The sequence below is a fragment of the Papaver somniferum genome, chromosome 2 (assembly GCF_003573695.1).
Source record: "Papaver somniferum cultivar HN1 chromosome 2, ASM357369v1, whole genome shotgun sequence".
NCBI classification, from domain to species: Eukaryota; Viridiplantae; Streptophyta; class Magnoliopsida; order Ranunculales; family Papaveraceae; genus Papaver; species Papaver somniferum.
The window spans coordinates 137,051,984-137,075,297 of NC_039359.1; the positions used below are offsets into that span (position 1 = coordinate 137,051,984).

The 23,314-nt window shown below is 43.8% G+C and overlaps 1 protein-coding gene and 1 non-coding gene across 2 annotated transcripts; both read right to left on the reverse strand.

Moving 5' to 3' along the window:
• Positions 1-2,326: 2,326 nt before the first annotated feature.
• Positions 2,327-6,203, reverse strand: LOC113349223 (NADH-ubiquinone oxidoreductase chain 4). The gene is made up of 2 exons (XM_026593154.1): positions 4,329-6,203; positions 2,327-3,395 (listed from the first exon to the last, which is right to left on the reverse strand). Exons 1-2 carry the CDS (start codon positions 4,799-4,801, stop codon positions 2,357-2,359), a joined length of 1,512 nt encoding a protein of 503 aa, XP_026448939.1. The 5' UTR covers positions 4,802-6,203; the 3' UTR covers positions 2,327-2,356.
• A 4,132-nt stretch (positions 6,204-10,335) lies between these two features.
• TRNAF-GAA lies at positions 10,336-10,409 on the reverse strand. Its single transcript has one exon. It is a non-coding gene; the product is annotated as a tRNA-Phe (tRNA).
• Positions 10,410-23,314: the final 12,905 nt, after the last annotated feature.

The following is a 23,314-nucleotide window of genomic DNA, read 5'->3' on the forward strand; positions in this document are numbered from 1 at the left end:
TCTCCTTACCATCAGCTCCTTTAACGCCTGAAGTTCCAATAGGTTGAATTTTTATCCCTCTCTAGAAAGATTGGCGGAGAAACGAGTCTTTCCTTTCAGTAGGTCTCATTACATTGAGAGATAGGGACAAGGAGAGAGACCTATGAGAAACACACAAGCAGATCGGAGAGATCAGATAGCCAGATATGTGATGATCCACCACTGCTGCTAAGTCCAATCATGAAAGAGTCATCTGCTTGCCATCGATGTTGTGCGATTAGTCACGCGCATACGTTTTCTTACCGGGAGGGAAAGTACTGAAATGAAGGATCTGTCGAAAGCACTAGGATCCGGATCTGCTGCGCTTACTGATTCAATCACAGCTGATACGCATTCAATTGTAAACAGAACACTGGTTAATTTCACAGTTAGCAAATCTGTACCCTAGCAGCCTATTCTCTAGCAGCTGATTCAAGACCAGCCGATTAAATTGCAGCTACTTCGAAAAAACTGATTATTATGGCGGACCGGCTTCCCAGAAAGGTTAATGCCCTATCCTAGGATTGGATTCATCCCCATATGGAACTGAAACCAGAGCAAGAACCTAAAAAGCGATAACAAGCTAAAAGGCGCATCTCTCTAAGCCAAGATCGTCTGCTCCTCAGAGCAATTGATCCAAAAAGTACCACAGCTCCTTCCTTCTTAGGCGAGCGAAGTGACCCCCGTTGGACGTTGGAAGAAAGAAGCTAATAGAGAAGAAAATAAAGAAAGAGGTGAACTCGATCGGGTTAACTCAAAAATTAAGAGAGTTCGCATCGAATAAGCCAATTGAGACTATCGTCTGTTTACAGCAAATCAAGATTAGATGGAGAAAGAGAGCTTCAGTCAACACAGTCCTAGAAGCTAAGCTCCATTCATGCCCACTTCTATTCCTAAGAGCCCATCATTCTACTAAAGGACGGAGGCTACTTTCGGGACATTGGTTGCAGCGATTTGTAGACCAATATCAAAGGTCTTCGCTCCTGTCTCGTGATTCACTGTGCATCTGAGATGAATAAATGAGGGTCATTCTTTGTTCAAAAAGAGACAACAGCCTATAGGCACCTCTCCAGCTTATGTCCAGACTAGGACTCCAGATCCAGCTATCCAGCATCAAATGTGCTAAACCCCCTAAAGAATCCAAGCTCTAGGACTCTCACCGATCTGTCATCCGAACTACTAAGAATTCTTTAGAGAATGGTTGCCTTGCTATGCAGATAGCATTAGTTCGAGGAGTAAGGAGCCTCTTTCTAGCCTGCGATGAGCTACTTCTTTTATTTAGGAAAAGTCCTCTACTCTATCTGTACCGAGAAATGAACTAATTGGGTAATAAGTGTGGAACTTTCCGTTTCCTTAAGAAATTAAAAGGGTTTTTCTAGCTTGCCGATGAATATAAAGAAGGTTATTCCAGACGCGGGGACATAAAGTAAAATGATAAAGGAAGTGTCTCACTAAGTTATGTTCCTGCCTAATCTGGATGACTCTAAGAGGAGGTTTCCCGCTGAAGGTCGCAAAAGAAGAAGTCCCGGATATATAATTAAAGGCCTTGTTCTGTAAGAAAAACCTCCGCCTCTGGATAGGTGGTCACAAGTTTTGAGGGCTCAGTATAGGCGTCCGCTAATGAGAGAAACCACGCAAAAGGAGCGAAGGGGAGTTCTTGAACCGAAGGAACAAAGCCAGTAAGCTCACAAGAGAGTCTACTATAACTATCTGAAAAAAAGAGTCTGGTCCAAGTCTTCGATCTCATAAGTAAGGTTCACAAGCACAAGTCATTAAAGGTCGATATGTGTCCGCGTTGTTTTGAGTCTAAGAAGTCCCGGCAACTCTTTTTCTTATATTTCAACCAACACTCAGTATCGGAATTTCCGCCAGCTGGTTAGACTCTTACATTAGCTGCTCTGAACATTGTTTGCCGAGTCAGCTTCAATGTCTAATGGAATGGAAGCAGAGATGCTCTCTTTGCCGTCAGCGGAAAGCAAGTCCATTTCACTTCAGTCTACTTCCAATCAAGACTATGTTATCCTTTCTCAGGCCGGTAAGCTAGTGAGTCAGATGGACCAGCAACAACTGGGACAAATCCTTCTTTCTCTCTTCCTATCGATGAACACAATGATGTAGTACTACCACCAAACCACCACCCTCTTCTGTGGGGCAACACACCCATCTCATCTGGGACATGCGGAGCAAAGGCAACGAAATAGCAATCCGAATCTGGTCCGCTGGTACAACACAATACAGGGTTGCCATTAGAGATTCCATCGGTAGGGCAGCCTCCTACGGGTCCCTCATATAGACATATGAGTTCTTTCATCCCTTTTCTTTTCTTTGCTGATTACGATCAATGAAATTTCCCATGTTGCACTAAGTTACTGACGGATGTATGCATGCGGTCCGAGAACACTTTGGGGTGAACACCCATCCGAACAACTCCAACAATAAAAGGTATAAAGATTGAAACTTCTCTCCCATTTGGATCGGAGAATTTATGGAGGAAATCGGGTTTTAAATTTCCAGAAACCGCACGATTATATAGCCAAAGGGAATAGGCCGCGCCTAAAATCATTCCAAGCGCTGCTAATGTGGCTACTAAGCTATTTCTTTGGAAAGCTCCTACTAAGATGGGAAATTCCCCGATAAAGCTGCTAGTACCTGGTGAACTCATATTGGCCAAAGTGGAAGAGAAGAAAATGGTAGAGAGATTCGGCATGGTGCTCACTGAACCTCCGTAATATCTAACAAGTCGAGTCTTATGTCGGTCATATAGAACACCAACACATAGAAAAAGGGCTGGAGGAACCGGTCCATGACTTGACATCGGTGGAATGCTACCTCCAATTCCTTGTATGTTCGGACTAAACATACCAATAGTCACCAGATTCATATGAGCTACAGGGGAGTAGGCAATAATCTTCTTAAGATCGATCTGTCTTGAAGTGGTCGAGGAAGTATATATTATAGCAATCGCACTTGGAGTATAAATGAAAGGAGTGGAACAAAGTGTCGCTTCGGGAAACATGGGTATTGAGAATCTTAAAAAGCCGTAGGTTCCCAATTTTAAAAGAATTCCTGCCAAGATAACGGATCCTGCCGTAGGTGCCTCTACATGAGCTTCGGGTAACCAAATATGAACTGGTACCATAGGCACTTTGACGGCGAAAGAGGCGAAAGAAGCAATCCATAGAAAGATTTGGCGCCGCTCACTAAATTCTGTGGTTAATGAGATTTGTAAATCGGTGGTTCCTGTTTGGAGAAGAATCAACGGAATAGCTAATAGCATAAAAACAGATCCCAGTGAAGTATATAGGAAAAACTGATATGCTGCCTTGATCTTTCTTTGTCTCGAACCCCAGACCCCTATAATAATGGTAGAGTAAGGGCTGGCCCCAGGAATTGACCGGTGGTGTGGTTGGTCGAAGCTCCAGTAGGTAGCCACTCCCTTCTCAGGGAACCGTACGTGAGACTTTCGCATCATACGGCTCCGTCCCGAGCTTCTGTCGTCGGCCCTTGTCATGAGACCACTATCTATGCATGTCTTTTCCGCCTGGACTCTCAATCTTTTGCTTCTCGGGAATGCTGATTTCGGGAGATGCCCGCCCGAAATACCATGGACGATCACCGAAATACTGTGAATGATGCCCGGAAAGAACCATGAACTATACTATAGAGGAACCCACTTTCATTAGTAAGGCGAGCTCCACCTGCTGCGTCTTTCTTCGGAATTCTACTGAAACGGGTCAATTCTACCGGCAACTTATCCTAAGGTCTCCTCGCCAAGACCGGCGACGACAGAGGAAGCAACCCGTCTGCTGTGGCGGGGCGGCTTTTTTCTTTCACAATAAGACCTGGACGATTATCCCTACCCTAGGTAGCTTACGAGTTTACGTCCATCCCTGGTCGGAGTTTCCTTTCGATTCCTCCTCCCTTGTAGCCGTTACCCGAATTCGCGCAAGTGTGTCCACACCCCCCAAACTGAATAACTACAGAATCCTTTCTCGCGAACAAACACACCCCCTACACACACCTAGGAGCACCCCCTTCCTGCATATCCATACAAGACCCGAGTAGGCGGGTCGAGGTCCTACGAGGTACCCACTATTCGGAGTACCCTCCCAAAAAAGATGTGTCTGTCAGGTTCGGTTCTTCTTAGTTGGGTTGGTCGGGTTCGACCAGAAATGCTATGCTTACGCACAAGACTACCCCTCTTCCCGAAAGCTTCGCGGGGACTACTTTACGACGACGGACGACCGCCCGGAGGGGGTTTACTGCACAAGGCCCCTGCAGAGGAAATTCTCCCTGCGAATAGAAGATACTCAGCTCCGCACAACATAGGGATTGACACGCTTTCGGAAAGAACATAGAATAGTAGAGGATCCAGCATGCAGAAGACGGCGATCATTAGAAATTCTAGAATGAGGGATGCTGTAATATACTCTTTCCCATAACTTCTCATACTAGACCAACCCACTGAAATGCAAATAGGGATCAGAAATGTGGTCAATATCACGAAGAATAAAGAGAGACCGTCTATACCCATATACAAATTGATGTTTTCATAAGGTAGCCATCGAAGGCTTTCTACAAATTGAGATTTGGCCGTAGAAGGATCGAATTGTATCCGAGGAACAGGGGGATACAAAAAAGTAATAAGAGAAGCGCACAGTCCAATCAATCGTATCGGTCGTATTCTTGAATTAGGAATGAAAAGAGGAGTAATGCTTCCTAGCACGGGACACGGAATAGGACCACTTAGATCGGAATAGCATTCACAGAAATGTTCTAACATAGAATCGAAGATTTGAGAGATTAGTTGACAGCAGTCAAAAGATGAGCGCCCATTTCCAATACAATAGGGGTCTCTACTACTGAATACCGTGATTGATGAGTGGGTAGGTGTGACGTTCTTCTACTTGAGTTGGAACGTGACAGAATTTCGCGATTCAGATATGTGCGAAAGAAAAGTACATTACCTAAGTCAATTCTCATTGCTCTTTCTCATCTTTTCCTGCTTAGAAGTGTAGAAGCCTGCTCTTTCAACTGAGGCGTTTTTCCGGCTCTCAAGCTTTCTTTTACCCTACCATAATTGCCCCAGAGTCTATGCAGTACAACTACTTCTGCGCGCAGCCAGCTTTGAATTCGGTATAAATGTGTCCTCCTCAACTTGATGGTATAATATGGTTCACCCGAGCCACCTTCTTCTGTGAACTCTTCTGCTCCTGAAGCCCTACCATCATTGTGAAATTCCAGAAAGTGAGCTGGTCCCTTTCGACTCATAAGGATTCCCGGGTCTGTCCTTGCCCCGGATCTTTCAGACTTTTAAAGCGAAAAGATATGCCTGGCTGGTCCCACAAGAGAGGGGTCTTTTCGCTAAGAGACGGGAGTTTCAATAGAAGGCTGGATGCATAAGGGGTCTCCCGTCAGATTTACCAGTAGAATCGGTTAGTACTCGGCCTTATTCCCATATATTAGAGATACCCTCTATATTAAGTAGGCAAGGCGAGAAATCGAATGCCTTTCTCGTATGCGGGAGCTGCTTAAGGAAGGTCTTCAAGCTAGATTAGAGAAAGGAGGCTCCCCGGATCCACTTCTTCAGTAATCTATCCATGCGCCTGCTTGTGGTTACCCGTTACTGACTGGCTAGATCACGAAAAGAAGATTCGCTCACCGAAGCGAAAAAGCCAGTTTACAACCTATCACTAGGGTGGGTCGCTAAGATTGAATCCACGGTAATACCTTTTACGGAGTAAATGACTGAACTAAACGAGGCTAAATCCTCTGAATGCATTGTCCTCTCAATAGAGACGGGGCGCCTGGCAGCTAATCGACTTGGTTTAAATCTAAAGGTCGTAGCATTCCCATCCCTTTTACCTAAGCCATTGGAGTCTAATCCGAGTAATAAATGAAATGATAATATCTACCCAGTCTTTAAAAGCTGGAAGTGAAATCCCCGGGCTATCCCCTTATCGACCATTGAATCTTTACGTGATTCCTTTGATCAATAGACTTATTAAAGTGAAGCAAGAGCTATGCCATTCAGATTGGACCCAGTCCCCTTCTCCGTATCAGAGCTCCTTTCAATGTCAGAGTTCCCCGAACTTGACAAATCTGTAGCTAGGAAAGAGGCCCGCTGCTCTTACGACCAAGTACATTCTTCAATGGACTTTACCTGCCATGACCTTCGAATTTCCAGCTTCTGTAAATTCTAGAATTCCAGTGGATGCTCTTCCTAATAATGGCAAGGCCTTATATCTATAGTATATCCGTTCTCGCCTCAACTCTTTCTCTCGAGCCTACCCCACCTGGAGATTCAATATCAAAGGTTTTGGCCATACGCATCCTAAACTTTTTGCAAATGAACAGCTGCTCCGCTAATAAAACAGGGTTTCTCACTTTGGCCCCTACGTAGACTGAAAATTCTTAGAATCAAGGTCCTAGAGGCAAGCGCTTTCATTGAATGGGTACGACTCCCAATTGAAGAAGTGTTCATTATCCTCCCTATGGCCAAAGTAAAGAATGAGATTTGAGCTAATTGTTTCGAAGAGAAGAAAATTTCAATCGTTGCTAAACAAGAAACCTTATCTTACTTCATGGGTTGTCTTTACCAAGAGCTACTCCTACTTGATGTATTCCTGGTCGAGTCTACGTAAAGTAAAGGGCCGTTGGTGAGGGTCCACGTAATTTCACAAGTCTTGAAGCTTATAATCTTTAATCTCTAGATGTTGTTCGGGCTTTGGCTATAGATATCTGAAAGTCTGCTATTGGACTAGCAAGCAATGTATGGAGGCGAAAGCTAGCACGCGCTGCTGTTGGTGGCCGGTCTTTTTTCAACTCCATTGTTAGATGCACGACAAGCGAAAAGAAAGGTAGGTGAGTTCGGAGTTCAGTTTCTTCTATTTTATCTAAACGTTTAGTTTGAAAGCTAGGCAACGGAGAGCAAGAACTAGAGACCTGGTCTAGTGTCTAGTCCATACGTCACTTGTCTTTAGAGCTACACATTTTCCTGTCTGACAAATGTAATTGAATTGGATATAAATTTGAAAGAAGCCCCTCTCCTAGGGTTTGAACCTCTTACCTTAATTAAATTTGAATCACCGGATCGCATGAACAGTTTCAAGGATTTTCTTTTGACGTAATTTATCTTGATCCATTCTCATGACCTCTGAGACTAATATGGCTATTGGCCTAAGTTGTTTACTTACTTGTTAGAGTAAGGAACCGGCAAGCTTGTCAGAAAAGGAAAATTGGACGTATATGTGTTAAGCATAAGAAGAAAACTTGGGTTAGCTCTGCGTCTGGTAATCTTGGATCCTTATTTAGTGGGTCCCGTCCTAATAGGCTTGTGGTTCACTGTTCAGGCCAAGCATTCACCAAAAGCAAGAAGTATAGCCACTTCATTCCTCTCACCTGTCGCAAGATCGAGCAGATAGCTTAGCAACAAGCTGTAAAGCCCTCAAAAAAAGACACGGTTACAGCGAAGTTTTGCACCAACAACCCGTATCTCCTCATATTTGATCAGATTACTAGGTTGCCGCCACTAGTTATGGTGGTGAAGAAGGGGCCAATTTTAGCTAAAACTTATCCCGTTGCCAGTTGGAAAGGCAGGGAACAATTGAAGTTCCGCATTTCCTATCTTTCTTTTTCATAGCATTCCCTTTCGCTAATGCTAGGGCTTATAATGGAAAGAAGCTCCTAAATTCATGGATTAGTTCTGTACGGCCGATAAAGGATACTAAAAGTGCTTTCTTCTCTATCTCACATGTAGAACATATGAGTCAGTGCCTCCCTTCACTTAGAAAGTCAAGTAAGTAAACTACCTCTTGTTTATCAATTTATAAAGAAAAACCGATCACTACGGCCATCCAACTGAGTTAGCGAGCTAGCCATAGAACAAGAAAGCGCTAGCAGACTAGAAGGAAAGGGCTTCACATGCGCTAGAAAAACTTCAGTTGCTTTTTTTGACAACCAATCGACGGTACTACTTCCTTCGTCTGGTCCACCGGCGTTATAACTGTATTTAGATTGGGTGGGATCCGCAGGACCTCGATTAAATTCATCTGAGTTGGCTAATTCCACGTCCTACAGCTATACGCTCTCGTAGCCCATGAACATGGCTTGGATGAAAGGACTGCGAAGTAGTGAGAAAGAGAGGATCTGCAGTGACTCGACAAGTATACAGAAAGGCAATGGGGAAAGCTAGCAAATAACGAAGGGGAGCAGATAACTCACTAGGCAAAGCAATTAGATTGAACTCAAGAGCTGTAAGCAAACCAATTAGCTAACCCATTTACTCCATTGTTAAAAAATCTATATCTTTATTGCAAAGCAAGTCAACTACTGCAACAAAAGCAAAGCTACTAACTGCTAACTCAGTAAAGCTAGCAACTAACTCAGAACTCAGCAACTCTAGGAACTCTAAGACTAGATGGAAATTGGGCAATCTTGCCTCTATACTATCTAAGAAAGGGGATTGGAGCAACCCCGGAGTATAATAAGCTGGGATGGGAATGCTACAGCTATATCCGTAGTCGAAAAGACAGAGCAGTTCTAAGGCTTCTACATTTGAAAAGAAGGCAGTTCTAGGGGTGATGAGCCCGCATTTCCTTATATTTTATTATCTACTATTTTACTGGAGTAAACATATGAGTTCAACTATAACAAAAACGGATAGATAGGTTTAGCATACGTTAACTATATTGGCTAATAACAGTCTCTATCTTGACTGGATGTCCTGGTTACGGATAAGCTCCGGCGTTTCGCCATAGATACATAAACAAGAGGAAAACTACGTCTATAATAAAGGGTGATGTCTTTGAGCCCTCAGCTGTGTGCTTTAGCGATGCTTTCGAGTCCCAGCGGTTCATGCTGATGTTCACTACTGTAAGGAGCGGCGTGCTGTGTATGCTTCTTGTAGTTGATTCGTTAGGTGCTCCTTCTAGTGGTCTAACGTGAGAGGGATAATCTACTTCTCCTTTCTCATGCTCTTCTTTGGTTCTCATTCCTTCGTGACTATTGAGTACTGGTATCAAGGCATGTAAGGTTCTTCCCAAGATCTCTCATTCACCGCGGCATGCTGATCTCGCCATCTTAGTTCGGATGTTCCTCTTCCTGAGCCTGGGTGTTCGCCTTCTATCTTCTAATGACCTTTTCATATCCTTTCATTCATTCCTATTGTGGTCGAAGTCGTTCCTATTGAGTTCAGAAGGACCTTAGCTATTTGAGAAACCAATTCTAGTCATCCGTTTAGGCGAAATCTATGTCTCTGTAGACCCAAGAGAACCATTTGCCGAAGTAAGGAACCATGGCATATATGTTTGTAATAGATTCCATTTTGAGAGATTTGAAAAAGCACTATCTCGTTGAAGGGTTCTATACATCTGCCATTTCTCAACGCATTTCTTTAGACAAAGACTCTGTTTTTTCTGATTGTAATCTATTCTTGTCAACGAAGTAAGTAAACTAAAAAACTTAGGAAGGAAATCAAGACAACGAAGACTCAGCTTTCAAGTCGTCCAACCCGACCTTGAGACTCTATCTTCCCGATCTATATGGACTCCTGCATTAGTTGGCGCTATCGAATTCACATACGAAAGAATGATACGAACTTGGTAAATGGAAATTGAAGAAAGATCTTTCCATTTCATCAAAATGAGAAGCTTTTTCTACATCCACATGATCTATTAAAGTTGGGAGGTATTGCCCACATAATGAAAGCAGATCTTGGTCCATGGAGTCAGAAGAAGGTAGGAACTCTAACCTGTCCGAAGCTTCTTCATCCAAAAACAATACACAAGTGGGGCCTGCACTATGAGCAAGCTGTGCTACCTTCCCGCTTGGGCTAAATGGGGTTCTACCGGGAAACCATAGATTTTTGAGTTTTCGCCATTGATTACTGGTCGAGCCGCTGGAATGGAATGAGATAAGAATTTCTGGAGATCTTTCCTCTCCACTAACTTTCACTTTCATTTGTAAGAAGCTTTCCCTCTGTAGAAGAATTCTTCGGAATGACATAATTTATTTTTTTCCTATGATTCCCCCTAGACAGACAGATGTAGGAGTTGCGAAGAAGAAAACTCTCTTTTTTTGTTGGTTGTTGACCAATGGAAAACATGGGAGTTTACTGACTTATTGCTCACGAAAGAAGATACTTATTCTACGATATTACAAGATAGTTTAGTGACTCGACTGAAAGGAGAGGATCTACAGTCAAGGTGACAGGATTCGAACCTATGGCCCTTTGTACCCAAAACAGATGCGCTGACCAGACTGCGCTACACCTCGTCTCTCACCCTGCAGGAACTTGAGGAAATCCGTGTCGCCTGCTGCTTAGAAGTGGATTTGAACCACTGACACAAGGATTTTCAGTCCTTTGCTCTAACCAGCTGAGCTACCCAAGCCACTTTCTTTCCTAAAGTTTTCTTCGAGCGCTTTACAAGGAGTAGCTTGCTCTTTTTCCGTTCAACCGGAGGAAATGGGATTTGAACCCATGATACAATAATCTTGTATGTTGATTTAGCAAACCAATGCCTTAAGCCACTCAGCCAACCCTCCAAGTTTTGTTGATCGTAATTGGATTGCCAGGTTGGATGCTCTCTCAGTTCAAGTTCAGTACTCATAAGATAAAACGACCCACTATAGGGAATTCTACCTGCTCTCTCAGTTCAAGTGCTCTTAAGATAAAGCATTTCTTTCTATACGAGTCTCCGGCTACGAACTAGATACAAAATAGATGCGATCCAGTAGAGACAGCTTCGATCTATAGCTTGCATTGGAGAGGCCTTCTAAATGAAGAGAAAGAGTTCAACTTTCTGGAGAGTCAATCTGGAGTAAAAGGATTCGAACCTTTGCATGCCGGTATCAAAAACCGGTGCCTTGCCACTTGGCTATACTCCAAGTTAAGGTCTGAATTCCATGAATCTTTCGGGACCGTGGAACTGGATTGCGAGACTCTTCTATTATATGACATTACTTCTATGGGCTATCTATCTATGTAATTTCAATGGACAAAGACTCGCTCTCGCTAGATCGTAAAAAAGATAGGCGGGAAAGACTAGGCGGCTACTAATAGTGGCTCTTTAGCAGAGTCCAGCATGCCCTACTTTATCCGTTCAAACAAGACGAGCCAATTTCATTGAAAGAAGCCGGTCCTTTCATTTATGTCCAAATGTCGAGCCTATATGATATTACGTGTACCTTTCTTCATTTATTTTTAGTGCCAGTTCCATCCATTTCAAATTGGACTACAACACTAAAAGCAACTACTTTAGCTGTTGCCGTTCAGATGCTTTAGTTTTCTTGGTTTCTGCGCACCCCTTCTTCTTTTTCTTCGTAGGGGTACAGGAAAACCAGAAAGACAATACATGAGGCTCCTTGGACGTCAGTAACTTCGTTCCTTCTTGGCTTAGGCTTGCAACTGAACTGACGCCTTTAGCGCTGTCTTTCTGGCCTGCCGCATAGACTGCTTATGCCTGGACTTCAAGCCGTACCTGCGGAAAGATGAAGTGGTTCGTTCTGGTCCCTCGTGTCAGCTTCTAGTGAACCGGGTTAAAGATACCCTTATATGTAAAGCCGAGTTCCGAGCCTGTCTTTAATACGAAGTATTATAGTTCTTATAAGCTGACTCTGACATAGTACTCTTGTCCTATAGGTGTTCCTTTCCTAATAAACGTGACGCAAAGGATAGAAAAGGATAGCTTAGTCACAACCTTCTGTGAAGATCATGGTTCTCCTTCGATCCACCACTACGGACTATGTTTTGAGAGGCACTGCCTTCGGTACTGAACTACATTACAACCTAAAGAAGATGCCATTTTTAATTAGGATGACTTTGGTGCAGGAATTAGGGTGGCATCTTTCCAGAATCGATCTACAACAACTAGAATAGACCCTCCCGGCTAGCCAGAGACCCAATACCAGGATTAGAGACTCTTCCAGGCTCTCGAAGGAATGCATTGGTAACGGCTCCGTCCCTAAGACAACATGTCTTCACATCATCCTCCGATCTTAGGCCAGCAAGAAGCTCTCTTGAGCAAAGAATTTATACGAGGAGTACCTAGATGGACCTGCCCACTTTAATTTTTGTGAAAAGAAAGAACAAAAGTCACATAGTCAATGAAACTTTTCCAGCGGGGAGAGAGTTCTTAAGGAGGGAAGAGCAGCCGCCAAGGAGCTTTTAGTGGATGTTTGCTTATCCCTAGTCAAAAGCTCTAATGGATAGTGTGACTTGCCTGAGAGTTTAGAGCAGGGGATCGACTGATGGGTGGAGATTCGACCTAGCCGAGCTTCTTGATCGCTCCGCTAAAGAAAGAGCAGTTCACGAAGCAAAACCACCAGCCGGTGGTGCGGCCGCTACTTTGTCGGAAGAGAGATATGCTAATCAATATCTGGCTTGAAAGCAAGTGCAAGTTAGGGGCTCTAGTTATAGGTTCAAATCCTATACGCCCTATCTAATGCGCCAAGCAAAGGAAAAAAAAGGCAGGGGCTAGCTCTAAAACCCGAAGTGCTAAAGGCAAGCACTAGTAGTGAGGACACTTTTGGTAACCGGCCAGCAGCTTGGACCAAATTACATCGGTTAAAGGTGTCAGCCAAAGTGGCAAAAGAAGGACTCGCTTGCGTATCTTACTAAATTTAGATTCTTGACCAACGGAAAGTATGGGAGTTTCCTGACTTCTTGCTCACGAAAGAAGATACTTATTCTACGATATTAGTTGTGATGCTTTTGATGAGAGAAAGAGTTTCCCGAGCTGACTAACTGACACTGGAGCCTAAGCGTAGAGGGCAGGTATACTGGGAGGGGAGCCGGGCCTTTCTTCGAAGATGAGTACTTTATTTCGGATGGTTTCAATGAGCCGTTCGTTGCACATGGCCCATGCACATCGCTCTGTTGCTCAGTAGGCGGCGCACTAAAATGAGTAAGACTTCCCCAGCTGCTTCATTCGAAGAAGAAGAACAAGAAGTCACGCCCCTTGCTGACACAGGGAAAGAGCCTGCGAGAGAACGTTCACGAACAGAGACAGAAGCGAACTCGTTTAATTAAGTAGGTAGTCAATCAGAATCAGTAAGTATATGGGACTAAAGATGGTTTCCAGAACCTCAAGCTTAGCTTGGATTCCACATCTGAACTTCAAAATTCTTCCAGGATATGATCTTATAGTGCATCTGTGTTCTAGGAGGCTTTTTGAAAAGGAATAGGCCCATGACCCGGTTTACACCTAACTGCTTCTTCAGTCTCAGCTGCATCCTACCGTAGCATACTACATGCAAGTGGGAAGTGGATCCACAACAAAAGTAGATCTAGATTCTGTCCCTTTTTTGATAGCAGGAGTACTCTGGCCAAGCAATTTTAAAAATATAAAAAGCCCTTGTTACTACGACTGGCCGTAACTACAAGATGATCTGTCGGAGCATCATTCAAAAGAACGGGCGGTACCACAGTATACTTTGGCCCAAAGGGATTTCTCCTGATTTAAGAACACTAAGCTACTGAAAGAACGAATCCAAGGCGTTGTGTTCACGAATAAATTATCTTATTCCCGATTCCTTTTCGTCTACTTGATTTGAGGCCCGGAAAACATCCTGGTTTAGCTTGAAAATGCAATCATTTGATGGGTTAGCGGCCGAATTGGATTCCGTTAGGAGAACAAGTTCCCACTTACCGCCTTACTGGAGTGGATAGCTGGATCCAAAACCGCAGCTTAGGCCTCTCTTGCTAGAGCGGTGCTAGTCCCCGGTCGCTTCGTGGTTTTCTTGTTTATGTATTTCGTTCTGACCCCTTTTGTTTTGCGACTGCACTTTCCTCCTCAAGTGGGGAGCTCCCGCTTAGAAGCCAACTGGCAGTGAATGATAGTTAAGAGATTGAGTGAGCTCTCCTCACAATTGAAACCTCTTGCCTTTGTCAGTATGAAAGAAAGAATTAAAAAGACGTCATTCCTTCTTTTCCTAAGGTACTCGCTAGCGGGGATCTTACCTGTGCTATCGGTCCACCAAAAGAAATATATTAGAGAACGAGCCAAAGGTAATAGCTTGAAGTTGAGGCTGAGCCAAGCTATTCCTATACCTAGTAGCTGGCCTTTCCTTCCGCCTCTCAATAGGACGAATATTCTCTGTCCCAGTTCGGCTTACTCTCATCTGTTCAGCTGGGTACGAGCCAAACAAGGGCCAGACCGGAAACCAACGGAATGCTCGGCAGGCTTTTATGCCTCCAACCTATCTGCCCACGTGAGGAAGCTCCTTAGTATGAGAGACCAATGTATGTAAACGCGAAAGCATGAATTCTGAGCCCCACTCCCTTCTAATGACCTGGTCAGATGGATACAAATGCGGATAATGCTCCCCGATGATGCCAGAAACACTCCGCGGATGACCTTCAGTTTATATTCCCCAAAGCTCCTACGAGTCAAGAGAATGAAGCCGGTAAAACAACCCGCTACGATCAGTTCCTCATTATTGATAATACAACAATTCTTCTCATAATTTAACACCTAGGGGGCTCATTTTTGAAGTCGTAAAAAAGTGCAAGGTATAAATCGGCATGTATGCTCTGAGAAAGCCTTATATGCTTTCATCTATCTTGAAAAGTCACGGGCAAAAAACGTCTGGTGGGCTCTGATTCCCATGCAAGACGCCCTCGCTAGTCCCATGTCCTTTTTTGCGGGACCCACCCCTTACCGCAAGCCTCGCCCTCTTTCCAGCGAGTCCACTCCCCCCTCACATGTAGGACATATGAGCCCCCTACGGGTCCCTCATATAGACATATGAGTTTTTTCATCCCTTCTCTGTCCTTTTCTTTTAAGTCGAGTACTTTAAGTACCTTTCCTCTTCCGTACAGTTAAACCCTACCTCTACCTTTTTCCTTTCCATCCGATCCTTCTCTTTCGCTTCTCCTAATCTTCCTGAGCCCCATCTTGTTGAAAGAAGCCGCTCCATGATGATAAAGTCTCATCTTGTGTGTTGGCCGAAGTGACAATAGTCACATTGAACCCTCGAATATGTTCGAAGATCTCGAAATGATCCTCCAGATCCGGGGAGAATTCGCAAAACTCCGTTTCTATGGAGAATTGAATGGAGTTCTCTTTTATTTTGACCGGAGAATCTAAGAGAGACATGACTGTCGATATTCGGACCGAAAAATGAGACATTTCTTGCCCTCGTAGACTGTTGTGCCGTGATAGGTCACTAACAGATCCTCCATCTTTCTCGAATGGATTGGACTTAGAGACTTGATGTTGAGGTTCCCTTTGTATGAATCTTTGACCACGCGGAATCTCCATAGCCAGTTTTCCATTTTGTATTCTGAAATCAGAGGGTGTTGGTACGACTCTGATTTCACACGATCCAGGAACTTCCATAACGTTGGCATGATTCAGTTTGAGCAACGGATCCTGGCGTGATACATCTTCGTAATGAAAAGAGAGTGGAAACATGAGAAATTGAGTACCATTGGTGTTGAAGGTGCTTAAGATAGGTCTTGGCAATAGTCTGACTCCATGGACTTACAATTCAATAAACTTTAGCTTCTTCAACCAATTTAATAATTCTTTAATAGCAATCGAATGGCCTTTAACTGTGAGGGCGCTTATTTCACTTCACACGAGTTTAAGAGAGGAAGTCTTCCTAGTTGTTTCTTTCGCAAGGCGGGTAATGGCACAGGATCCTAAGTAAGTTAGGGATTGGAATGTAGCCATTATAGGGGTCGGTCAGGAGTAAGAGAAGGTACTGCAGGTGGCTCCTGAGTCCTTCCTAAAAGTAGCATATAGCTAAGGATAAAGTTTGTAGTTTTACCAGTAGCTAATCTTTGGGTTGAGGGACGTTGTATCGCTTTTTTTTATTGTATATGATATTAGTTATACATAGGGGGTCTTGAGTGATTGAATCCGTTGGCCATAGCTAACATCAGTCATTGCCCAGGCTAGCCTCAAGCTATAAAGATTTATCGCGATCGAGAAGGCCCGACCGGATCTCAACAAGATAGTCGAGTTAGAGAGGCGGTGCACTTGATGCAGGTGCTAGAGACGGAGAAGGTGGCAAATTAAATAGCTGAGATGAAAGTGCGGTATTCTCAAGTTTGAGCTTCCAAAAAAGAGAAGATATAAGGGAGCAAAAGAACCCAAAAGAATGATTCCACGTGAAGCATATTCTTAAAATCTTTCTATTACGCTTACAGATATTCGTGACTTCCAACTCTTATTACGCCGTCAATCAAAGCACCGGACTCTTTAGAATTAAATACGCTTAGGAATGTTAACAACCTTTGAGGGCAGAATCAATAACGACATTCATACCTCAAAGGATAATGACTACTCTACAAATCCAGCAGATGCCACTGCTAGTTAGTTATTTGTGTTTCTAAGCGGAAGTTGGAGTGCATGTCAATCCCAATTGCTACCGAAAGGCATAGGGTGTTAGTTAATGTTACTCGTGTAAGTTCTTATTCCTAGATTGATTCCTTTGACATTCTATTGGATTTGCTAATAGAGAAAGTGGAGATTCAGCTGATGGGTTTGGAGATCCTGAAAGAAGAGGTGGTGATATTAAGGGAGATGGGTCCATAAGTAGAAGCGGAGAAAGTGGCTCAAGGGATGAAGTTTTTGGTAAGATTAGGCTTCCTACGCCAGAAACTACTGTAAATATTGGTGATCTTGAATCTGCTGGTGGGGAATGTGAAGTTCCTAGTGATGTTGGGGCAAAGTAAATCAGATAGGAAAAGTTAGACTCGATCAGTGGAAAGCCTCATGCTTTCAACGCTATGTGTTACTTCGGCTGGACCAGTTACTGCGTCTAAAACTCTACGACTTGGGTTAGCTGCTGATAGAGAGAAGTGTGTAGAAGCAGTTCCTTCAGATGAATCTAGTCGGTTAGATGGATCCGTAGATGTGGGATTCGTTAGCGCAAATTGTCTTGGTTTAAAGAGAGAGGGACCTGGGTTTGCGGATTGAGCAGAAGCTGCTGGGCTTGACATAACGGAGTTAGTTAGTGAGACTAGGTCAAAAAGGGATCATATTGATGTTCATGGGTTAACTAGTTCCTCGACATCCGGTGGTTAAACTGGGTTAAAGTGGGATCATATGGGGTAGTGGGTAAACTCCGTTAGTGAGGAATCAGATCGATCAGGTCCTTTAGTTGGGAAAGGTGGAGAAAGTAGGGTTATGTCGGCTGGGTTAGTAAGTCTGGATCTTCAGGTGGAGAAAGAGGTTCATTGTTTGCTATTCCGCGAGATGCTGGACCTTATTTGAATGTGTAAACTCTTGATTTTGATAACTTAGTGAATGACCTTGTTTATGCAACATTTCATGGTGGAATTCTGTTTCTTAGGTCAGATTGATCGGTTGATGCAGGATTTGCTGATAGCGTTATCGGAAGTGCAAGTGGAAATAGTCCTGGTCCAAGGGAAAAATGTCCTAGGCCTGGTTTGCTTGGTGGAGAAGGTCGTGGTCCTTAAAGGGCAGAATGGGCAGGTCCTCGTGGAAAAGTTGCTTTATTGTGTACTATTCCTGGGAATGCTAGACCTTATTAGTATGTTGAAACTCTTGGTTTTGCTAACTTAGTTAGTGATCTTGGATCAGGTGCATCCGGTCTGTCTGGCCCATCAGTTCCGTCAGATCGGTCATCACCAAGTTAGTGGTCAGTTAATGCAGGATTTCGTGGTTCAATTTATGAAAGAAGTGCTGGTACTCGGCTATTTGCCTTAGCTGATGGATGAGCTTTTTATAGAAAAAAATGGGCTGAATTTTGTCCATATAGTAGGTAAGTTACGTCAGGTGGTCCAGCTAGTAGATCGAATTCAGGCCTTTGGGAACTGGCTCTGAAAGTAGAGGATCCTAGTTAACTTAGCCGGGAAATGCTGGACCTTATCTGAATCTTGAAACTCTTTATTTTGCTAACTCAGTTGGTGACCTTGGATCTGCTGGTGGGTCAGTGCTAGGAATTGGTTCTAAGCTAAGGTTTGGAAATTCCGTTACTCTTATTTAGAGGCGGAAGCGTGTTAAAGCTCCTGCATTCCTGAATGGCCCCATCTCTGAAGTTCACACCTTTCATCGTTAATAAGATTCATGCATCTGTTGGCGAGGGAGCAAAACTCGAGCGGTTAAGTCATAAAATAATCGCTATCTTCCGCACGCTATATCCTATTGAAATTCTTTTCGGGAGTCTTGCCCGTCTTTCTCCTTATTGGACTAGTGCAATGTCTGGAACCTCATCTCAGGACTCATATTAAAAATAAAAAAGGCCTCCTTGATCAAAGCACGTTATCCCCACGCTTAAATTGGAAATGGCTGAATGGATATTGCCAGGCTCTTGCAACCCCTTGTAAACGCTCTCTAAACCCACGCTTTAAAAAAGAATTGGCAAGCAGGCGCAGCGACAGATTAGATCCTTTACGGAAATAGGACATCGTCCACTAGCCAAAGTAGTGGTGGTCCTGAACTTCAGTCGATGGTAGGAAACTCACTAATAGGGAACTAACAAAGAGTCTGCAGGCCATTGCCTTAAGCGGGACTTGACTACAGGGGTTTTTATCTATGGTAGGATAGCGGTTATCTTAAGGAAGCGAAGCCACGTATAGAATCAATGATCCAATAAAGTAGTTCGTAGGAATGGCTAGTAATCAATCTAAGTTCTCGTAAGCAAAGGTGTGGAATTGCCCTAGCTAACAAGTAAACGAGTGAATATTGCGAAAGTGAACGGAATGCTGTTGGCATCTTCGAGCCAACCTGGAGTTCTTCTTCCAGTAAGACGCATTGTAGTTCGTAGGCTAAGTGAAAAACGGGGAGCTACGGCTGATCGAAAAGCAAAGATAGGCGCATAGTTCAGTGATCTATCCACGAAAGAGGGAACTCACAGAGGTAACGATCCGCTTCTTTTAACAAGATAGGACAAGAAAAAGAGGACTACAGTTCGAGTGAGCGGCTAAGTAAGCAGAGCTCGTAACCTCGAGTTATGTATATAGAACTAATAATCAGTCTTCTCATCTTTAAAACACCTAAGTCCTAACAAAGCTACCAACCTTCTTGTACTTCCAGACAAGTAAGGAAAGCCAGGTGCTGGTGTTGAGTTAAACAAACAAACGGGAGGGAGTCAGATAATAAGAAACTAAAACAAAGACTTTTCGGAAAAACCCGAAGAGATATATCAGGATAAAGAGTTTGTAACTCACTTGCTTGCTAAAGGTAGCGCTAGCTAAGGTAAACTTGAGCTACGGACTTAGGAAAGAAGGCAGCTAGTTGCTTAGCGGAGCTCGTTCTATGGACAAGCTTGAGTTAGGCATCGATTGAAGAGCAAAGAATAAGGCCAGACTGTTGCCCGGCGGACAAGCTGGAGAAGAAGTTCGCCATAATAGGATAAGCTAGAGTTGCAGGAGCAGGCATATCCAGTCAAAGAAGCCGTAGTTGATCTTGTTTGAATCGGTCAGCAAAAAGCACTTCGGTCAGATCCGGTCAACGCTTCAAGGAAAGGAATAGCTAGTAGTTCCCATTAGCAGCCAGGTCTTAGCAGCTTTATCAATGAGTCGGATGCAGATAAATCCAAGTAAAAGGCAGGGATTAGTTACTGGCTTTAGCTGCCCAGTGCAACACTCATTCACGCTTTCCCTAGGTTAGTCATATCATCCCTTTGGTCAGCCCCCAAGGTGACTTCCCGCACTCCTTTGTCTAGACATTTCAGATCAGAGTTAGAGGTATAGGAAAAGTAGCAGGTCTTACATGCCTGAGATAGTAGTTCAGAGTCAAGGCTTCACGCCTTAGCAAGCAGAGCAGCTACCCGGGCAAGGCATAGTGTTCCAGTTAATCAGTTCCTTCGATTGCTATTCTCTCCCAAGGTATGCCCTCTTTTTGAACTGAGATCACATGATAGCGGGCCATTGACTGAAGAGCCTGAGGTGTGAATCGGTAGTTCTTTTTTTCCTAAACTGGTGAAAGCCCGTAGGAAAGGGCTTAATGAGGTCGGTCAAGGTAACCATCAATGCGGGTTCGCATGGCTTTTCCACAGGCTCTTGCTTTCCATGTCAAAGAGAAGGCAATTGGCAAGAGTACCCAAGCGATGACTTCACTTAGCTCTACCATACACATGGCTAACTATTGAATGTAATTGGAACTCAACCCTTTAAGCTAGTAAGTTCCTTTATTAGCGGCTATTAAGTTTACTGGCTATCCCGGATAGCCAGGGAAGCAATAATAGAAGTCCTTGAAATGGAAGTAGCAATAAATCAACAAGAGAATGAAGGAGGAAGTGGAGGTGATATAGTTTATCCCGGAAGGGCTCAGTCTGTGGTTAGTTGATCGAACCGGGGATCGGTAGTCTACTCAACGCTCTGCTCATCCCCCTTTATCCATTATCTTAAAGAAGCATCCTTTGATACTTCAACATTCTCATCTTCAGGTATAGTACAACTTTATGGATCTGTATCTTGATCCTTACTCGTATAAACTTCTATTATCTTATTGAGTAAATCATCGTTCAGTAAAGGCAGATCCACTGGAGGTTGAATATCATCTGGTTTGAAGTAAACTCTTAAAAAGACTCCTTTAATCTCAGCTTTCTTGTACTCCTCATCTTTACTAAGGACTTTATCCTCTATAGTTGAATAAATAAAGATTTTAGGTATCGGACGCCCATCATTGTAGAACAACGGAATTGCCGCTCCTAACGTCATTTGTAATTCTCCTGTGAACGGCAATATCATAGTCATGCCAACAGTCACCTTCATGTAATCTGCATTGAATGGATAAACAAACCTTTCTAGTAATGCTATAAAACCAAAAGTAATAACCTCATTATCATAATCATATGAATAATGTAGATGTGGATCAATGGCATCAACGGTATTCAAAGGATCAACAGGTAGTAGTACGTCTCCAGTAGTTAGTTCAGGGGTGAATCATCCATAAAAAGGTGGAAAAATCTCCCTATTGAAGAAAGTCAAGTATGAATCTGGTCTTTCCACTAACAACCCAAAAAAGAAGAAGCTTTTCTTTCCATTTCCACAAACGTTATTTCGACGAAGTACTTTGATTCTATTTCTCCATCCGAGTAGGCCAGTTGCCATTCTCAGTGAGTGAAGAATGAATATTCGACACCAACGCAGAAATTGGATCTACTTGGCAGCAGGTCCTATAGGTCTTTAACGAAGTCTATGTATCTTTCGACGAATTGGGAAAATCATAAGGCAAGCGCTAGGCGCATCCGGCATTGTATATGTTCATTGCTGACCCGGAAGCTCAAAGGAAATGGATCAATGAGTCTATCTTTTGGAAGACCATGCCTTGGCTCTAGATTAGCCTATCGGCAATCTGCTTTGTCAATCACCAACTACCGTATCCAAGAAAGCAAATGAGCGCTCAAAGATAAGTGAATGCAGGTACGAAGAAATCCTTGTGATTCAATATGCACTACGGAATTTGGGAATTGAAGAGATCAAGATGAACAAAGTCGTGAGAGTGGTGCTTTGAAGCTTACGAGAATGACTCTTTTCCTTTACAAATACCTACCGGGAAGGGATATTAGTTCTCTCGAGCGCGCAACTGTAAGCAAAATAACAGGCTCATAGATTTCTAGCTGTACCGGTCCTCGGTTTCCGCTATGAATAGGTTGATTTAGACTACGGAGTCATGGTATTCCTCCTTTCATATGATCCCCGGTGCACTAACTGATACCTTGCTTCAACGCCCCTATTGGAAATGATTGAATTGATCAGATCGCTTCAATCGCCTCGTCCATCTTTCTATATTCAGTTCTTTAGCAGCTACCTCTTACCACTCTCTTCCTCATTGATCTGAGACACCAAGATGGGCAAAGGAAATGGCACAATAGACTACCGAATGTGCGCTCTCCCGCTGGTCGAGTCCATAAATGGCCTCTCTTGTAATGTCGTAGAATAAGGATTTCCAGTGAATCCTTTGGTCGAGCAAATCTATGACTGCGTACTGAACCTGGTAAACGAGCAGATTGGAGGTCTCGGATAGTCCATACTATAGTCAAGTTCTTGGGAATTGTAGGAACTCTTTCGCTCAATCTCAACTCTCTGTCATTGTCTGATTTTTGGTCATAGATTACACTCTATCTGATGTATCTACTTATCGTATTCTTTCCCCTGCTCGGTAGTTCCGTAGCAGGTTTTTTCGGGCGTTTTCTAGGATCAGAAGGAACCGCTATAATGACCACCACGTGCGTTTCATTCTCTTCGATCCTCTCTATGATAGCCTTTTATGAAGTCGCACTGGGAGCTAGTGCTTGCTATCTAAGAATTGCTTCATGGATCTCATCGAAAATATTTGATGCTTCTTGGGGCTTCTTTGGCGACCGTGAAGTCACCGGATGAATTGCCGAGTATATAGATCAGATCCGGACGCTGCTCTCGCTCCGCGGAGATACGGACTCGACCTGATCCTACCCACCCCAGGGCACCATAGCATGTCGGGAATAAGGGGGGCAACATACTGGGTGTAACCACTCCCTTGGGGGCTGTACCGCCCTTCCTTTCGATCGATACACAGTTGAGGAGGCCGATCACGAACGTTACAGATGTGGGAGCGATCCTGGTCAGGGAAGGATAAGACGCCGCCTCGCATATGGGTAGCAAGAGGGCGCTTATGCCCCGACGATGGGGCCTTATGGGGAAGGGCCCAATAAGGACAGCACACACCCCACTTTCAAGCGCACCTCTGTATCGACTGAGAATATGTTCTAGTCGGTGAAACCGGTGAACCACGCGAGCTGGTTAGATGCGTGGGGCAGAGGGCTCGTAGTACCCCCTTTGATCTAGCCTCGGAATCACCTACTCAAGGGACAGGCCTGACGGCAGGCGGTGGACTCTTTCAGGGAAGAAGGGGCCTAAGAACGGCAGATGCCGTACACTTGAGTGACAAAGGAAAGAGCGAGACCTCTTTTTCCGTTCAGACTGCAGAAAGATCAAGTTGGTGAGCCGTGTGATGAGTGCTTGCATCATTTGACATTAGTGTTGACTAGGTGTAAGGAAACGAATTTAGTGCTTAATTGGGAAAAATGCCATTTCATGGTTAAATCAGGAATTGTTTTAGGGCACATCATTTCTTCAAAGGGTATAGAGGTAGACAAAGCCAAAGTTGACCTTATTAAGACTTTACAGGTCCCAAAAACCGTAAAAGACATTAGGTCATTCCTAGGGCATGCAGGTTTTTACCGTCGATTCATTAAGGATTTTAGCTTGATTTCTAGACCTCTTTGCAATTTGCTTGCAAAAGATGTTAAGTTTGTCTTTGATGATGCTTGTTTAGAGGCTTTTGAGAAGCTTAAAAATTTACTCACTACCGCTCCCATAGTCCAGGCACCCAAC